Source organism: Aethalodelphis obliquidens, unplaced genomic scaffold (genome assembly GCF_003676395.1).
Source record: "Aethalodelphis obliquidens isolate GAN/ISIS:26980383/991018 unplaced genomic scaffold, ASM367639v1 scaffold13, whole genome shotgun sequence".
Taxonomy (NCBI): Eukaryota; Metazoa; Chordata; class Mammalia; order Artiodactyla; family Delphinidae; genus Aethalodelphis; species Aethalodelphis obliquidens.
This window is the reverse complement of record NW_020837957.1, coordinates 28,163,465-28,183,150: the sequence shown is the minus strand read 5'-3', so window position 1 is coordinate 28,183,150 and position 19,686 is coordinate 28,163,465. Positions and strand designations below refer to the sequence as shown.

At 35.6% G+C, this 19,686-nt stretch overlaps 1 protein-coding gene across 8 annotated transcripts in view; it reads left to right on the top strand.

Moving 5' to 3' along the window:
- The window catches only part of EVI5 (ecotropic viral integration site 5), a 204,061-nt gene that overhangs the window by 113,149 nt on the left and 71,226 nt on the right, over positions 1 to 19,686 (top strand). For 6 of the 8 annotated variants that reach the window (XM_027114337.1, XM_027114336.1, XM_027114333.1 and 3 more), the window contains 3 exons: positions 10,407 to 10,541; positions 14,009 to 14,149; positions 15,329 to 15,487. In XM_027114337.1, the coding sequence (XP_026970138.1) occupies positions 10,407 to 10,541; positions 14,009 to 14,149; positions 15,329 to 15,487 (435 nt within the window). The remainder of the gene's footprint in view (positions 1 to 10,406; positions 10,542 to 14,008; positions 14,150 to 15,328; positions 15,488 to 19,686) is intronic. The other 2 variants (XM_027114338.1, XM_027114334.1) reach the window with 1 other exon arrangement.

Sequence of the window (19,686 nt, the reverse complement as noted above, 5' to 3'; positions counted from 1 at the left end):
TGCCACTGAATTGTTCATTTAAAAGTGTTATTTAAATTTTGCCTAATTGTCTAAAGAAGAAGGCTACAGAACTGAAGGGTATATGGCTCAAGGAAATGACACATTTAGTTTGAGTAATTGTGGTAGAAGGTGGAAATAAGGGAGAACATATAACATCCCAGTGCTGAAACCCATTGGTTGAGGTCAGGGTAGGACCAGAAGCAAGTGAGCTAGCTTGTATGAAGAGGCTGAGAGGACCGGAAGAGCCCTCAGGCCTGGAGTTGGGCATGTCTTAATCAGCATTGTGGTTGCATTGATACTAAAAGGAGAATGCAATGTGGAGTAGCGCAGAGCAGGTCAAGGTTGGCAACTACAGAAGTGACTTACAGTAGGTTGTCAGATGAATACCCTATAGGAACTGTAGGCCAAGGCAAGGGAGTTTAAGACATAAAAGAGACAAGAATTTGGATTATCAGGAGTTTAGTGGGCTAATGAGAGAGCAGCTTGGGCAAGTGTTGAACATGGAGGCTATTATCCATAGCTGTGAATTATGTGATTTGGGAAGATGTGGTGTTAGGATAGGCCATCTCTGTTAATGTGCCAGAGTAGAGCAGACATATTTTTATATTTTATTTTATTTTTTTATGTCCTTCTACTTAGGAATAAGGTTGTTCCCAGAATCTCAGTGAATCTGAGATGGTCTCACTTAAAAGGACTGGAAGTGACAGAGGCCAAGTAGGCTATTATATGAATATTGGGAATGTGGATAGTATGATAGCTAATGAGGGTGACACTCCTACAGTGAAAAGGATCAAGGTGGTCTTCAATATACTAAATTACAACTAGAAAAAAATGTAAAAAGATAAATAAGAAATACCATGCAAACACTAAGCAAAAGAAAGCTGGAGTGACTGTATTAATATCAGATAAAGTAGACTTCAGACTTCTTGGAATAAAGAGGTACATTACATGTTGGTAATATGGTCAGTTCCATAAGAAGACATAACAATCTTAGGATTGTTATGTATTTAGGAATATATGTCTCCTAATATGTGTATGCTCCTAATGATAGGGGAGCATGAAGCTGAACTGATAGAACTGAAAAGTGACGTGGACAAATCCACAGGTACAGTTGGAGTATTTAATACCCCAGTCTCAGTAATTGGTGAAACAAGTAGGTGGAAAATCATTATGGAATGGATATCAAAGACCAACCAGCTTGGCCTGGTTGGCATTTATGGAACACTTCACCTAATAACAGAATACATGTTATTCTTAAGGGCACATGGAACATTTACAAAGATATTTCTGGAGATAAAGATATTCTGGACCATAAAATAAATTTTGACAAATTTAAAGTAACTGAAATCATAAGAAGTATCTTCTTTGACTCTAACAGCATTCAGTTAGAAATTAATAATAGATATCTGGGAAATCCCTAAAATATTTGGAAATTAAACAACACATTTTTACCCCTGTGTCAAAGAGAACATCTCAAGGGAAATTAGAATGTGTTTTGAATTAAATGAAAATGAAGACACAACATTATCAAAATTTGTGAGATCTGCCTAAAGCAGTGCTTAGTGGAAATACTATAGCATTGAATGCTTATATTAGGAAAGGAAATAAGTCTCAAACCAACAGTCTAAGCTTCTACTTTAAGAAACTAGACATGTAAGAGGAAATTCAACCTAAAGCAAGAAGGAACAAGTAATAGAGTAGAAATTAATGAAATTGAAAACAGTATAAAACAAAAATAGAGAAAATCTGTGAAATCAAATGCTGGTTCTTATAAATCATCAATAAAGTTGATAAAACTCTGTCTAGACTGACTAAAGATAGAAAAAACAAAAGCCAGTTTAGGGGTGACATTGACTTTTTACAGATGTAACTAAGTTGTCTTGTCTCATATCCTGGATTTGTCTGATTCCTTTCTCATGGGGTCATATTTCCTGTAAACTAGATTCAGTTAAACATTTTTAACATTTAGATTATAGATGATGCTGTGCTTTAAATCAGGAATCACATAATGTAAGTTCCCACTATTAGTGATGCTGCTGAGTTTGATCACCATGCTAAGTTTGGTTACCACACAGCCTTTCCCTTGTAAAGGTATGGTTTCTTCTTTGCAACGATTAAGTAATACATTGGGAAATACTTCTGTACCAAATAAATATCTTGCCCTCTATTCACCTTTTACCTATGGTTTTAGCATTCTCTGATTGGGTTTCCAAAATTGAGATTTTCATATTTTCTCATTTTTTTCTACACTGTTAGCTAATGTTCCTCTGTAAAAGAGACTTTTCTCTTTTTCCCCTTCAATCTCTCTCTCTTACTCACTATGAATACTTTTCTATCACTCCAGACTCATGGGCTTTTGTTTGTTTTGATGTTTCATATCATATTTAATGATTTTAATGCTATTGGTACAATGATATATATTAAACTTCTGAGCAGCAGTTTTTAAAAGGTAAATTTTATTTTTTAATAAATTTTGAGTATTGATATGCTTTAAAAAGTATTTGTGCAGTACTCAATCATTGAGTAATTGTCTTTAACACATCATTGCATTTTATGCTGGCTCTTGATACTTTGAACCTGATATTGCTGGTTTTCAAAAACGATCGTGTTAATTATTTTTTTTAATTGAGGTATAGTTGATTTACAATATTAGTTTCGGGTGTACAACATATATATTCAGAGATTACACTCCTTTAAAGTTATTACAAAGTAATGGCTATATTTCCCTGTGCTATACAATATGTTGTGTTAATTTATTATTTAGTATTTACACTAAATAAAATTTAATATTTACTTATATTTAGTAATTTTAAATTAAATAATAAATATTAAACTAAGCACAAGATAAACCAAGCATTGAGATTAAATTATCCCTTTAAGTATTTGTTATACATGTTGCATGCCAGTTTTTCTAGGAAACCCATAGAAGTAGAAATGATCCAATGATATTTCATACAGTTGCATGTCTGACTTTGTCCTTTTTGAGTGTGATGGGGCACAGATGTGTTTATATTGGATGATTTTTCCTGATGAGACCAACTGTCTGAGTCTTGCTTGATCTATTTATAAACTTTTTGCCCTATACATGACTGCTTATCATTCAGGTGTCCTGAATAAGTAATTGTTGTCCAGCAGTTTGTTGGCTAGGATCAGCGTATACAAGAAGGACTGTAACACTTAAAGCTGCTGAGCGCTGAAATGACTGCCTTTTGAGGTTGTTGGGACCTTTGTACCAGGAAGTACTTAACAGGAGGCTAGGCAAGATTTCTTTTGATCTTCCTTCCTCTTCCTATAATTCTAGAAGAAAATATGAAATAATTATGTGATACTTTTAAGAACCAAGGATTTGATATGAGGAATAAAAACTAATCTTACTTAGATTAAACACATGAATAAACATTAATAAACTAAAAACTATCCATTAGTGCAAGTTGTGAAATCGTCTAGATAATTTATTTTAGAAAGTGTGTTTGTTAAGCAGCATTTAGAATTGCCCCACACCTGATTTACCTAGTGGGTTTGTTTTTCTTTATGAATATGGAAATTAATGTTTAATATTTCTTCCTGCATTATAAACACTTTTAAACTCTACTTTGGTGACATTTCAAGAAAAAGCCATTTAATTTGTAATTATTGGTAAGTTTATGTACATCTTCCTAAAAATCCAAACTAGACTGATGACTTAACACATTAAGCTTCGTAAACTCTCAGTATGCCTAGAAATCTGAACAGAAGCTTTCTTCCAAACTAATTTTGGCCTTAGTCTAAGATTAAATGTTTTATATTCATATGTAATCATCTCTTTTCAGCTTAAATAATAAGTGAACATTCATTTTAGTGGAAATAATTGTTTTCTTAACATTTTCTTCATCAAACTATCTTGCAGTTTGTGTATATAAATAATCAGAGATAATCTTCCACTTTTTAAAGGATGTGTGTAATTTTTCAGATGTTGGGAATAAATAATTTAAAAATGATATACCAATTAAAAAATAAATTTATTTATTTTTGGCTGCGTTGGGTCTTCGTTGCTGAGCACGGGCTTTCTGTAGTTGCAGAGAGCGGGAGCTACACTTCGTTGAGGTGCGTGGGCTTCTCAATGCGGTGGCTTCTCATTGCAGAGCACAGGCTCTAGGCATGCAGGTTTCAGTAGTTATGGCATGCAGGCTCAGTAGTAGTGGCTCTCAGGCTCAGTAGTTGTGGTGCACGGGCTTAGTTGCTCTGCAGCATCTGGGATCTTCCTGGACCAGGGCTGGAACCTGTGTCCCCTGCATTGGCAGGTGGATTCCTGACCACTGTGCCACCAGGAAAGCCCCCCATTTCTCAAAAAAGTTTAGTGTGGCAAATCTTTAAATAGTACATCCATATTGCTTGGATTTTTAAAAAAAGACTCATTGGAACATGTGGTAGAGGGGATTACAAACATCTTTTTTGGGACCATATGCTGGGTGGGAGAGCAACTTTTTATTTAAGTTTTTTTCTCCTTTAATATTGTCTTGCATAGAACCATTCTGGACTCTTTGATAGTACAGGCATTTTCTCAGATGCTTTGGATGTAACAATGGAAATGTACCATATCCCCACACTATTACAAATTTTGTTTCGTTTTGAAACAGATTTCTTTTTTTTTTTTTTTTGCGGTACTCGGGCCTCTCACTGTTGTGGCCTCTCCCGTTGCGGAGCACAGGCTCCGGATGCGCAGGCTCAGCGGCCATGGCTTACGGACCCAGCCGCTCCACGGCATGTGGGATCTTCCCGGACCGGGGCACGAACCCGTGTCCCCTGCATCGGCAGGCGGACTCCTCACCCACTGCGCTACCAGGGAAGCCCCCAAATAGATTCTTATAGGTTATTTTTGCAGCATTGAATTTCCACTCTCATTGTTTAATATATGGTTTATGATGGGGGGGGGTTTTGTTGTTTTTTAAACCACGAGTTGACTAGCTAATTGATTCAGCAAATAAGGTTTCTCACTTACTATGAAAAGTACGGTTTAATTCTGGCAATGTAGTGGTAAATCACACTATCCTTGGCATTGATTGTATAGTATTTATAGAGATAGATATTGTGAAAATTATTTAATTAGAGTGGCAATTAGTACAACGAGAGAAGAATACAGCAATGCAGTCACATCTTCAGGCTCCACTTCTAATTCTAGTTCTCTTGCTGTTTTCACCACATCTGCAGTTACTTCTCGCACTGACTTGAACCTCTCCACGTCATCCATGAGGGTTGGAATCAGCTTCTTCCAAGCTCCTGTTAATATTGGTATTTTGACCTTTTCCCATGAATCATGAATGTTCTTTTTGTTTTGTTTTGTTTTTTGGGGGTGTTTTGGCGGTATGCGGGCCTCCCACTGCTGTGGCTTCTCCCGTTGCGGAGCACAGGCTCCGGATGCGCAGGCTCAGTGGCCATGGCTCACAGGCCCAGCCGCTCCGCAGCATGTGGGATCTTCCCGAACCGGGGCACAAACCCGTGTCCCCTGCATCGGCAGGTGGACTCTCAACCACTGCACCACCAGGGAAGCCCTCATGAATGTTCTTAATGGCATCTAGAATGGTGAATCCTTTCCAGAAGGTTTTCAATTTACTTTTCCCAGATCCATCTAAGGAATTGCTATTTATGGCAGCTATTGCCTTACGAAATGTATTTCTTAAATTTTTTGAAGACTTGAAAGTTGGAATTATTCCTTGATCCATGGGCTGCAAAATGGATATTGTGTTAGCAGGCATGAAAACAGTATTAATCTCATTTTACATCTCCGTCAGAGCTTTTGGGTGACCAGGTACATTGTCAGTGAGCAGTAATATTTTGAAAGGAATCTTTTTCTGAGCATTAGGTCTCAACAGTGGGCATAAAATAGTCAATAAACCATGTTGTAAACAAATGTGCTATCGTCAAGTCTTTGTTACCATTTAGAGAGCATAAGCAGAGTAGTTTTAGCCTGATTCTTAATGGTCCTAATATTTTCAGAATGGTAAGTGAGCATTGGCTTCAGCTTCAAGCTTCCAGCTTCATTAGCCCCTAACAAGAAAATCAGCCTGTTCTTTGAAGCTTTGAAGCCAGGCATTGACTTCTCTTCTAACTGTGAAAGTTTTAGATGGCATCTTCTTCCAATAGAAGGCTGTTTCATCTACATCAAAAATCTATTGTTTAATGAGCTGCCTTCATTAATGACTTTAGCTAGGTCTTCTGGATAACTTGCTGCAGCTTCTATGTTAGAACTTACTGCTTCACCTTGCACATTTATGTTATGGAAAAGGCCTCTTTCCTTAAACCTCATGAACCAATCTGTTTTAGCTTCAAACTTTTCTTCTGCAGCTTCCTCACTTCTCTCAGCCTTCATAGAACTGAAGAAAGTTAGGGCCTTGGTCTGGATAAGGCTTTGGCTTAAGGGAGTGTTGTGACTGGTTTGATCTTTAATCCAGACCACTAAAACTTTTTCCATTATCAGCAATAAGGCTGTTTTGCTTTCTTATCATTTGTGTGTTCAGTGGAATAGCACTTTTAATTTTCTTTAAGAGGGACTTCCCTGGTGGTCCAAAATCCGCCTTCCAATGCAGGGGACGCGGATTCGATCCCTGGTTGGGGAACTAAGATCCCACATGCTGCAGGGCAACTAAGCCCACGCTTCAGAACTACTGAGTCCGCGCACCTCAAGTAGAGAGCCCACATGCGGCAAACTACAGGGCCCACGTGCTCTGAAGCCCGTGTGTCACAACTAAAGAGAGAAAACCCACACGCCACAACTAGAGAGAAGCCCGCGTGCCGCAATGAAGGCCCAACGCAGCCAAAAATAAATAAATATTTTTTAAAAGTTAGGATCATTGTCAAAAAAAAAAAACATTAAAAAAAAATTTCCTTTAAGAATTTTTCCTTGGGCGTCCCTGGTGGCGCAGTGGTTGAGAGTCCGCCTGCCAATGCAGGGGACACGGGTTCGTGCCCTGGTCCGGGAAGATCCCACATGCCGCGGAGCGGCTGGGCCCGTGAGCCGTGGCCGCTGAGCCTGCGCGTCCGGAGCCTGTGCTCCGCAATGGGAGAGGCCACAACAGTGAGAGGCCCGCGTACCGCAAAAAAAAAAAAAAATTTTTTTTAAAGAAAAAAAACCACGAATTTTTCCTTTACATTCACAACTTGGCTGTTTGGTACAAGAGCCCTAGTTTTTGGCTTATCTTGTCTTTCGACATGCCTTCCTCACTAAATTTAATCATTTCTACCTTGCGATTCAAAGTGAGAGACATGCAACTCTTCTTTCTCTTGAACACTTGGAGGCTGTTGTGGTTTTATCAAATGGCCTGATTTCAGTAGTGTTGTATCTCAGGGAATAGGGAGGCCCAAGGAAAAGGATGGGGGGAATGGCCAGTCTGTGGAGCTGTCAGAACACAAACAACATTAGTAACACCGAAAGTCACTGGTCACAGATCATCCTAACGAATATAATAATAATGAAAAAGTTTGAAATATTGTGAGAATTACCAAAATGTGACACTGACTTGAAGTGAGCAAATTGTTGGAAAAATGGCACTGATAAACTTGCTTGAAGTAGGGCTGCTACAAACCTTCAATTTGTAAAAATTGTATCTGCAAAGTGCAATAAAGCGAGGAGCAATAAAACGAGGTATGCCTGTATTAAATAATACCCAGTGTAAGCACTATTAACAGATGGTGATATATAAGGCTATTGCGGTGGTTCAAAGAAAGAGATGAGAGCATAAATAAAAACAATGACTGTGAAGATGGAAAGCAGACAAATTCAAGAGATGTGCAAGTTACTAAGACTTTGTGATTGATTTGGTATGGGTTGAGTATAAGAGGGGAAGTTTTGACTTGGTCAGTTGTTAGATGGTGGGATCCTTAGCATATAGTAGTAAATACATGAGGAGGAAAAGATGGGGAGTCCAGTTTTGACATGTTGAATGTGAGGTGAGTATGAGGCTAAAGAGATGAACAAAACCAGTAGGAAGTTGTGAATATGAATCTGTAGCTTAGTAGAAAGATCAGAGCTGAGAATATGGACTTGAGAGTCATCGCTTTCTATGTATCTGTATATCTGTCAATATCTGTCTATATATTTATTGTCCCTAGAGTTCCATTATTGTGTGTTCTTTCTTCCTCCCTCTTCCTGTCCCTCTTTCCCTCCTTTTTTTTTTTTTTTTTTTTTTTACTATTTACATATACACAGTATCTGATAGTGTCTTTATACAGACTGTATTAGTGGATGAAATCACATAGGAGGAATCTACAAAATAAGAAAGTTAACAGGAAGATTGAGAAAAAACACACAATATTGGAACCCTGGGGCCTACTGATTGATACACACAGACATATACACACACAGATACATGTAGACATACATACCTATAATTAAGTAGTTCAGCTGACAGAGGAGACAGAGAAGATATGAGGTAGAACCGTGAAACAGTAATACCTCAGAATCTGAGGGAGGAGAAATTTTTGAGTTGTCAGTTGTTTTAAATTCCATAGACTATCTGGTGAAGGTAAGAGCTGAATAAAAGGGCTTTCCATTGAGTTTTTATATTGTTATTGGGTATTAATATTGTTAGCGATTAGAGCAGTTTCATCAAGGGATGAAGACTAAAGCTAGTTTGCAGTGGGTTGAGGAACAAATGGGAAATATGAGAAGAGAAATAGCATGTACACTATAGAATGTATCCCATTAACAATAGAGGATGATTAGAAGTTTTGTAAATTTTATTGATAAAAATTTGTTCCCAATATTAGTACAGTTTTTTGTTTACTTGGTTGGATCAGTTGGATTATACCAGATCAATGGTTTCATTCTCATTTTGGCTATTTGGGTTTGATGTATTCCTGGGGCTCTCCTGATAGAGTCTTGGAAAATAAGTGTGAAGTAACATAGAGCTTTAGATTAAAAGCAAAAAATTCTAGTATTACTCATAAAGTAACTATGACTAATTAAACAAAAATCATAGCACCTGCATTTTGGATGTGGTCATTCCAAAATTGCCATTCTCCTATTTGGTAAGGTAAGTATTTGCTAAGCTGTTACACCTATTGCAGATGTACTTCTTGTATTGATATATTGTTTTAATAGTATCAGAAAATTACTAGGAGAAACAACATGTAGTACACTGAATTTAAAAATTCTCATTTGCCTAATAAGTGAATGGTGCATTTTTAAAAATATCTTTTTGGGTAACTGGGGCAAGGGAGTACCATATGTTTTAATTAAGTATTTAATAGTTTTTAAATAGAGTTTTAATTTGATGTCTGTTTTGTTCCTAATGTCTTGAATAGTAAAAGGAACCATTCTTTACTTGTGCTAGTTCAGTGGGAGATTATTCCCTATGACTCCATGTTGGAATTTTGAGTTGTCGCTATTTTTTTACTACGTGAGTTAAATGTGAAGTGATAGTTTATTTTAGGAAGTCTTTTATAATGGTGAATTCAATATCTTTTTGCTTTTTTGAACAGCTTTGTGTAGAAACTAGTTTAAAAAAAGGGATTTCTAAAGTAGCTGTATTGGTGTAAAGTAGGAAAGGAAATGGAAAGGTTTCATGCTTCCATGGCTAATTTCTTTATGCAGCATCTTCTTTTTCTTTGCTTCCAGCAGTCATTTTCATGAGTATATTTAAATAGGTCTACATTTCTAACAGCAAATACATTTTTATTCTTTCGGGATTTAGGATGGTTCACGTTATTGTGGATGCTTTGTTTTTATTTCTATTAGGTTAAAATAGAATTTTCAGTAAATACGTACTTGCCTTCTGTAGTCTGTAATGGTGCTGTCTAATAGTAATATAATGTGAGCCAGATATGCATTTTAAAATGCCATGTTAAAAGGAGTAATTAATAATTAATGAAATTAATAAATAATAAAAATTTTATTTGATTAAATTAATATTTTGTTTAACTCGGCATTTGAAATATTATTTCAACATATAATCAGTGTACAAATTACTGAGATATTTTGCCTTTTTATTTCACACTAAACCTTCAAAATCCAGTTTGTATTTTACACTGAAAACTTTTCTTAATTTGGACTTACCACATTTCAAGTGCTCTGTAACCATATATGGCTGGTGGTTACACTGTTGTACAGTTCAGGTCTATAGAGCTGGAACAAATTCTTAGTATCTGGATGGATGGACAGATAAAAAAAGATATTTATCTCCTATAAATTGGATTCAGTTAGTGTAATAACTGATTATGAGCACCCAATAATATCATCTTTATAGATATCAAACCTGGAATTTTTTGTTCATTGGAAAGTTAATTGGAGGAGATAAGCTGGAAATATTAGGTGGATGGAACTTTTACAGTCTGGTTGCCCTCAATAGTTGTATTGTGTAATTGCACTTATTTTTATTATATATACATGTTCATACTTATGAAAAATTTCAGTGTATGTCTATAACTTGTAGCATAAATGCAGTTCCAACTACAATGAAGATTTTGTGCTACAGCTAGAGAAGGAATTGGTCCAAGCCCGACTGAGTGAAGCTGAGTCTCAGTGTGCACTAAAGGAAATGCAGGATAAAGTTCTGGATATAGAAAAGGTAAGAACAACATAAATGCTTTCATTCCCGAATTAGAATGGGACATGTGATAGATACTTGTTAAGTACTTACTGAGTAGTGAAATTGGACTTGGTGTTTTTGCACATTAAAAATCTTACATATTATAAGAGAGGAAAGGAAAAAAATACATGATTCCCGTTTATTCTTTGTTGTTGCCATACTACTCAAAGTGCCATATTTAGGGTAAAAATGGAGATTAGAGCCCTTTTAGAGGAAAACAACCAGGATAATTTTGATATGAATAATGTTTAAATGTCGGAGAAGAGAAACTTAGGGGATAGAAATTAACCATTGTCAAGATGAATAGTACTTACAGCATTTAGACTATCACCCGAATGCAGCTGGTACAGTATCTCCCAGACTTCTCGTTTCTGAAATTCTGGGGGAAGTGGGACAATTTGAATTGTAACAGTCTACAAGGTAGTAATATTGCCTCTTGGCCATTGGCCCAGTACTAACCCTTTTTGTTTTGTTTTTTAGTATATAAAATATGCTGAAAGTATTTGTCTTAAGCACATTTCAATTAATGTAATTAAACAGAAGGCAACAACTTCTAGAAGAATTAGATTTAGCTATGAAAAACTTGCCATATATTTGTTAATTTATGGAATACTTTTTGGGTCAGTCCAGACCATAGTGTATTTTTTAATTTAAAGCCTGTGCTAAACACAAGTAAAAAGAACTAAAAACATCACATTGGTAGTTTTTTTAAAAAATGAAAATTACCATTTTTATCCCTATAGTATATAAATACATCATGTTGCTTTTATCCAAATAAAAGGTAAATTTCCAAAAAAAAAATCCACTGTGAAATTTACATTCTGACTAAGCACAAAAGTACACAAATATTAGGTCTAATCAGAAATTTCAGCTGACAAGTGAACATTTTTACTTTGAAATATGTAGATCTGAGATATAGGAGTGAATATTTTGATTGAAACACATTGCAAATATACCTTGTTTTCATGTAAAAATAATTTTTTAAAGAGAAAAAAGAAATTAACCATCAGCTTCAAATATTATAATACCTTCATCTGGAAGAGGTGTAGAAATAGACCAATACATAAACATTTCAGCGAAAATTTCATCTGAGTGTAACTGTTACAGCTTTCCAAGCTGCAAAAAAACCATCTCCGAATATATAGGAAGATCTTAGCTGGAGGTGTACTTACAGAAGCTAACTTACCTTTTTTCAAAGCTATTAAAGAACAGATTAGTAGTGGAAATAGAAATGATTTTAGGTTTCTTACAACCCTCCGACTTGAGAGTCTCCAAATCACAAACTCTGGATCTCTGTTTTCTCATTTATAAAATCATAGATGATTTGGGCTCTGTGTTGCGTTTGTTTCTTTGGCCCTTGGGTAGTATCTAGCCATTGAGTCAAAAACTCATAAATATTGGACATGAAAGATACCCTCAAATTGTTCTTAACTGTTAGAATAGGGTATAAGTACAATCAATAGTGGAATAATTTTGCTAGAAATCTACTTGCTATTTTTATATGATTTTTGGAAAACTTATTCTCCTGTTTGCTGAGAAAAAAGCCGGCAAGAATGCTGTAAAAATTGCCTAATTAAGAGTATTCTGGGCTCCATGATTTAGGTAAGAATCTGGATCTTTTAGTTTTGAATATTTGGTAGAAAGAAATGTCCTTGGGTCCAATTTAAAAATAAATTTTTAAGTAGCTTTGTTGGTATTCATGTTATAGAGTAGAAAGGAAATTGGAAGGTTTCATGCTTCCTATGGTTAATTTCTTCATGCAAGATACTTTTTTTTAATGTGTATACAGTAAATTTCTGGTTTTCAATTGAGAAAATATTTCAAGTCCATCATAAAAATGTGTAGTTGGCAAGAATAACTTTATTCCATCATCTCTGTGGGCTAAAATCTTCATGAAATATTTCAGATAGAAAATTTCATAGACTCAGGACTTGATATTTCGACAGTACTTCAGTTTACCTAAGGAGCTTTTACTAGAGCCTAATTTAGGATTCTTTCGTCATTCCCCAGAGCAGTTTAATATGGCAACCCTATATCCTATGGTGGGTCTTTCAGCATGGTAGGAGATTAAATCTTGTACCCTTGAAGCAAATATTTAGGTCACCTTGGTGCTTATTTCTTGAATATTGATATAAATAGTGACTAAGGTACAGATGTTTTACACTCCCTTTTCAAAATGATATGCTGAGAAAATATAACAAAACAGATTTTGGACTATTCTCTTCCATAAATCTTTAAAACATAAATGATGTTCATGCTTTGTAGTCCTAATCAGAGGTTAGTATGTTCACTGCCATATTGAAAAACATTTTTAATCCTGTTGCTCCATAATTAGTATTTTATTAAACAAAACAGAGTTAGACTTTCTGTGTCCTCAACATTAAGTACAGTTACCCTTATACCTTTCTGGTGGGAATGTAAAACGTGCAACTGCTTTGGAAAAGTTTGACGATTTCTTAAAAGTTAAATGTAGAATTACCATCTGATCCAGCATCTCTGTTCTTTCATATATACTCAGGAGAGTTAAAAACATATATCCACACAAAAACTTTTACATAAATGTTCATAGCAGTGTTATTCATGTAACCCCAAAGTGGAAAAACCCACATTTCCATCAACTGATGAACGTGTAAATAAAATGTGGTATATCTGTACCATGGAATATTATTTGGCAATAAAAAAAAAGAAACTTGAAAACATGCTAAGTGAAAGAAGCTAGTCATAAAAGGCCATGTATTTTATGATTCCATTTATATGAAATATTCAGAATAGGCAAATTCATAGAGACATAGATTAGTGGTTGCCAGGGGCTGGGGGTAGGGGAAACGTAGAGTGACTGCTAATGGTATAGGGTTTCTTTTGGGGATGATTAAAATGTTCTGAAATTAGTTCGTGATGTTGATTGCACAACCCTGTGAATACTCTTAAAACCACTGACTAGGGACTTCCCTGGTGGTGCAGTGGTTAAGAATCCACCTGCCAATGCAGGGGACCTGGGTTTGAGCCCTGGTCCGGGAGGATCCCACATGCCGCAGAGCAACTAAGCCCGTGCACCACAATTACTGAGCCTGCGCGCCGCAACTACTGAAACCTGCATGCCTAGAGCCCATGCTCCGCAACAAGAGAAGCCACTGCAATGAAAGCCTGCGCACCGCAACGAAGAGTAGCCCCCACTTGCTGCAACTAGAGAAATCCCATGTGCAGCAATGAAGATCCAGCACAGCCAAAAATAAAATAATTAATTAAAAAAACAAAACAAAACCCACTGACTAGTGTTCATTAAAAGGGTAAGTTTTATGGTTTGTGAATTATATCTCAATAAAATTAAATACAATTACATATGGGAGAAAACAGCTCATTATTTTGTTGTATTTTATTGTTATATATGCTGTATTTTATTCTTAAAATTTAAAAAAAATCCCCAATTAAATTTTCTCTTGCTTTAGAGAAACAACTCGTTTCCTGATGAGAATAACATTGCAAGGCTTCAGGAGGAACTCATTGCTGTGAAACTGAGAGAGGCAGAAGCTATTACGGGTTTAAAAGAACTTAGACAACAAGTCAAAGATTTAGAGGAACACTGGCAGGTATATCAAAATATTTTGTGTGCTTTAAAAAAGAAAGGTAAAACCTGAATATCCATTTTGTGTGAATTTGAAGTAGTTAATGACCAACACTAGGATCTGAGTTTAAAGTGAGAAAGACCCTGTTTAATATACAAAACTGAGAGCATTTATAAATTGAAAGTACCTTCAGGCTTTTTCTCCCTTTCTGATTCTTATAAGTAAATAAAAGATAAAATAGAGATCAAGTCATTTTTATTGTGTTGTTACACCATTGTGATTTGTGTAACTTTTTCTAAAGAACTAAAAGAAAATACTTCTTTATATAGTACTTATTTCTTCTCCTGTTGATATTAAATTCATTGGTCAGTATGAAACATCAGAAGGGTGACACCAATATAAATTTGTTTATGAATTTGTAACTTCTTTTGAAAATGGTTTTCCCACGAAATAAAACAGACATTCAGTTAGTTATATGCCCACAAATTTATTCACCCACAAATTTATTCACATATGAGGGAAACTATTGATAAGTAGCAAAAAAACAAAACAAAACAGAATCTATAAGAGAGAAAGGAGAGAGGGAAGAAAAAATAAACTACACATCATTTCAGAATAGTGATCTTGGTATGAATTTGGGATGGGGGATGCATCTAGCAAAGACTGAAGTCAGTCCTTTAAGTTGCCATGGCTTTTTTTTTTTTTTAAAGAAGTATCAGGTGGCATTAGAAATTAGAAACAAATGAAACAAAACTGTCCTTCACCACAGATATTTTGAGAACACTGCTCTCAACTTCTAATATTGTTTCCTTAATTCGTGAAAGGCCCAATTTTCCCCTTTTCTTGGGATTTCATTACAAAATAATGTAAAAATCTCTCAGAAAAAAATTAGGGTGAAAAATGTATTCTTTACAATAATTAATCCACAGTATAAAAAAAATTGAACTATATCTGAGTTTATATCGCACATCTGCCACTTACTGGCTGTGTGACCTTTCTGAAGTTACTTACTCACAATTTCCATTTTCTCACCTCTATATTTAAAATAATAGTGTTTAACTTTTAAGATTTTCTGGGGATTAAATAAAATGATTCATATAAAGTGCCTTATACAGTACTGGGCCTGAAATAAGTGCTTCGTTAAGTTGGCTCTTACTGTGATACTGGGAATATTTGTTGCGATATAATTTTTTTGTATCTCAGCGCCACTTAGCTCGTACTACTGGGAGATGGAAAGACCCACCTAAGAAAAATGCTGTGAATGAGTTACAAGATGAACTGATGACCATTCGACTTAGAGAAGCTGAAACACAGGCAGAAATAAGAGAAATAAAACAAAGGATGATGGAAATGGAAACACAGGTATAATGGAAAAGCCTAAAAGCTTTAAAAAATACTGTTAGCCCATTAAAAGTTTATGCACAAATTGTATCATCCTTAGAACAGAGCCAAAAGGTGGACATATGAAACTGTCTAGACTGCAGTTTTCTAGCCCAGATAAAAAGGGCTAAAAGTGTATTCCTTGACAGCAGAGATTTAATATCTTCTTTGACTCTTTCAACAGAGTTTAAACAAGTCATAAAACTCTATATGACTTTGTTTCATTGTTGTACAACCTGAAAGGGAATACTCATGTTGAGCAAAATTTCTTAACCTCAACAATATTAACAGTCAGGACCAGTTAATTCTTTATTGTGAGACTGGCCTGTGCATTGTAGTATGTTTAGCAGCATCCCTGGCCTCTCTACCTACTACCATATCCCTCTACCCTCTACTCAGCACCACGCCCCTGCCACATTGTGATGGCCGAAAGCATCTCCACACATTGCCAGATGTCCCCTGGGGGGCAAAATTGCCCCTGGTTGAAAACCACTGATGTAGAATATAATGTGAATGATGCTTCCTAAAGTTGTAATGTGGTGACTCTGAGCAGTCAATTCCGAAATTACACTTCTTTCTTCTCAAGCCCCATTTTCTCTAATAAATCTTATCTCAAATGTGCTTGACTTAAGATCTGCAAAGTCCTTTTTATGTAACCCATTTACATTATAAAAGTACCTTTGGTACATTTGATTTTTATGTGGTACATCTGTGTGGACTATATTCTTTATTCTCTGTAATGTTATTCAGTTTTCAAAATACTTAGTCAGTCAGTAGGGGGCATAGTTAACTCATATATCATTCTGTATACTTACTGCAAAATGATTATCCCAAACAGACTCATATATAGAGAGAACAAACTGATGTTCATCAGAGGGGTGAAGGATTGGGGTTGGTAGAAATAGGTAAAGGGGATTAAAAGGTACAAACTTCCAATTATAAAATAGTTGTCATGGGGATATAGTATACAGCATAGGGAATATTGTCAATAATATTGCAATAACTTTGGACAGTGATGTTATCAGACTTACTGTGGTGATCAATTTGCAATGTATATAAATGCCATACCATGTGGCATTTATATGTCACTACGTTGTATACCTGTAACTAATATGTCAAGTATGCCTTAATAAAAAAATTAAAAATACATAGAAGATATTTAAAAAAATGATTATCCCAACTTGAACATGGAAATGATTATCCCAACTTGAACATGGTAATGTGGATATGTAAATCCTTTAGATTAAATGTATCTTGTTTTACATTGTTCAAAGTTATTTTCTTGTATTGTTCATTGTAATTAAAAATAACAGTAAGATTATGAAAAGTAGAAATCCAGCTTTGTGATGGTAAGTTTTATTTTTATAATCAGATTTTATCCCAGTATAGATATTAAAGATGCAAACACAACTTTTAAGCCAGTGTTCAGGATTTATTTCAGAGTGACTGTAGGTGAACGGATCAAACTCAGCAAATGTGGTTTTGGGAACTTGTGACTACAAAGCAGTATGCAGCCATCAAAGATCTACACTTAAAAAAAAAAAAAAAGATCTTACACTTGAGAAATCAGGCAAGCACAAACTGTATTTAATATAATTCACTATGTGAGATAATCAAGGTTAACTAAATTTACTGTGGTAATCATTTCGCAATATATGTAAGTCAAGTTATTACGCTGTACACCTTAGACTTACACATGCTATATGTTAATTATATCTCAGTAAAACTGGAAGCAATATATAATTCAGAACTTTGTAAGTAGATAGTTAGATAGAAATTGCTATGGAGACTAGGACAGGACAGTTAATTGCAACTTGGTGGTTTGGAGAAAGGCTTCCTAAGGAATTTGTATTTTGCACTGTGCCTGACTAATGATCGTGGCTCCTAAATGTCAGTGCATGTACTGGTGATGATCCATGAAGTTTTCTCATTGCAAAGTGAGGAAAATAAAAACAGATAGTGTCGTGTGATGTTAATGCTGTATTAGTCATCTAAAGAATATTACATCAAACACCTATGTATCCAGCATCCAGATTAAGAGATAGGTCCTTGTTGATACATGTAGCTCCAGTTCTTTCATTTTAATGACTTTTAGAAAAGTCCACCTGATAAGTATACCTTGGTTTATGGAGCCACTTTCCTTTTCGTACCGATTTTTGCTATTACAAACAGGGCTGCTATGAGCATTCTTGCATGTTTTCTTGTGTATATCTCTAAGAGTTTCTTTAGTACAGGGGTTCTTATCTTTTTTGTGTGCCATGAACCCCTTTGGCAGTCTGAAACCTATGGACCCCATCTCAAAGTGTTTTTTTTTTTTTTTAAGGAATTTTGCCTTTTTTTTTTTTAATTTTATTTATTTATTTATTTATTTTTGGCTGTGTTGGCTCTTCGTTTCTGTGCGAGGGCTTTCTCTAATTGCGGCAAGTGGGGGCCACTCCTCATCGCGGTGCGCGGGCCTCTCACTATCGCAGCCTCTCCCATTGTGGAGCACAGGCTCCAGACGCGCAGGCTCAGTAATTGTGACTCACGGGGCTAGTTGCTCTGCGGCATGTGGGATCTTCCCAGACCAGGGCTCGAACCCATGTCCTCTGCATTGGCAGGCAGATTCTTAACCACTGCGCCACCAGGGAAGCCCTCAAAATGTTTTTTAATGCATAAACTACATAGGATTTCAAAGAAAACCAGTTATATTGAGGTACAGTTATCAAAATGCTGAAGAACAAGTTTGTAATATGGAATGCAGACAGAGACATACACAACATATTCCCATTGCAGGAATCAGGTTTTTCATAATTTAGATTTTTTTGTACCTAAATTAAATTGTGCTATAATTTTCCTTTTGGGGGAGCCTTTTATCCTATTTTGGCACCAAGGTAAGCTGGGGGAATGAGTTGGGTTGTATTTAACTTTTTCTGTTCTCAGAAGTTTTATGTAAGATTGAAATTACCCATTACTTGAATATTTGCTGGAATTCATTCCTCTTTTTTTTGGGCCAGGCGGTATGTGGGATCTTAGTTTCTCGACCAGGGATTGAACCCGTGCCCCCTGCAGTGGAAGCACGAGATCACTGGACCACCAGGGAAGTCCCTGGAATTCATTCCTTTAAACAGTCTTGTTTTTTGTTTTGTTTTGTGGGTGTAATAATTATTGATCCTAGTTGTTGAAGGGTTATAGATCTTTTCAGGTTTTCTGTTTCTTCTTGAGTCTGGTGCTATAAGATGTGCTAAACTTCTTCAAGACTTTTTAAGAAAAGAAAGAAGGCACAAATAAACACTATTAGGAATGAGAAAAAGGGACATAAATATAGATCCAGTGAAAATATTTTTTAAAAACATACTCTGAACAAGTTTAAGTGATACATTTGAAATTTGAGTATTTAGATGAAATGGGCAGTTTCCTAGGGAAATATAATTTGACTTGATGTGATTTTTGCTTTGATTTTTTCTTGAGCTTCTGGGACCTGTGAATTTGTGACTGCCATGAAATTTGGAAATTTCTGGGTCATTATTTCATCACATATTTCTTCTCCCACACTCTCTTCTTCAGGGATTCCATTTACACTTATGTTAGGTTGTTTGATGTTGTCCAGCAACTCTTGGATGCTCTACTCTTTTCCCTCCCATTATTTTTTCTCTTTGTATTTCAGTTTCTATTGACTGACATATTTCTCTTGATTTATCACTAAGTTCACTGATTCTTTCCTCCAGTTTGTGAGTTGTCTGATGAGCTGTTTAAGGTATTCTTTACACCTGTTAACTGTGTTTTTTACTTCTAGTATTTGTTTAATTCTTGTAGTTTTCATTTCTTTGCTGAGATTACCTATCTGATGTTGCATATTTTTCACCTTTCCCATAGAGCCCTTATTTTAAACTCCCTGTGAGATAATTTCAATATCTGTGTCATATATGAGGCTGGTTCTGTTGATTGCTTTGTCTCTTGGAAGTGTTTTGTTTTTTACCTTTTCCTATGCTGTGTAATTTTTTGTTGAAAACTAGATGTGTATCTTGTGTAGAGCAGTAGACTAAGGTAAATAAGTTTCTTGCCTGGAAATGGGTACATCTTTCCTTCTACTAGGTCTTTAATGTGGGGGATTTGAGTTAATATAGTCAGGAGTTGGGCTGGTTTGAGGTTTGTTGTTTCTGTGGTTACCCTCATTGCACCACGGGCTTCAAATTCCTCTA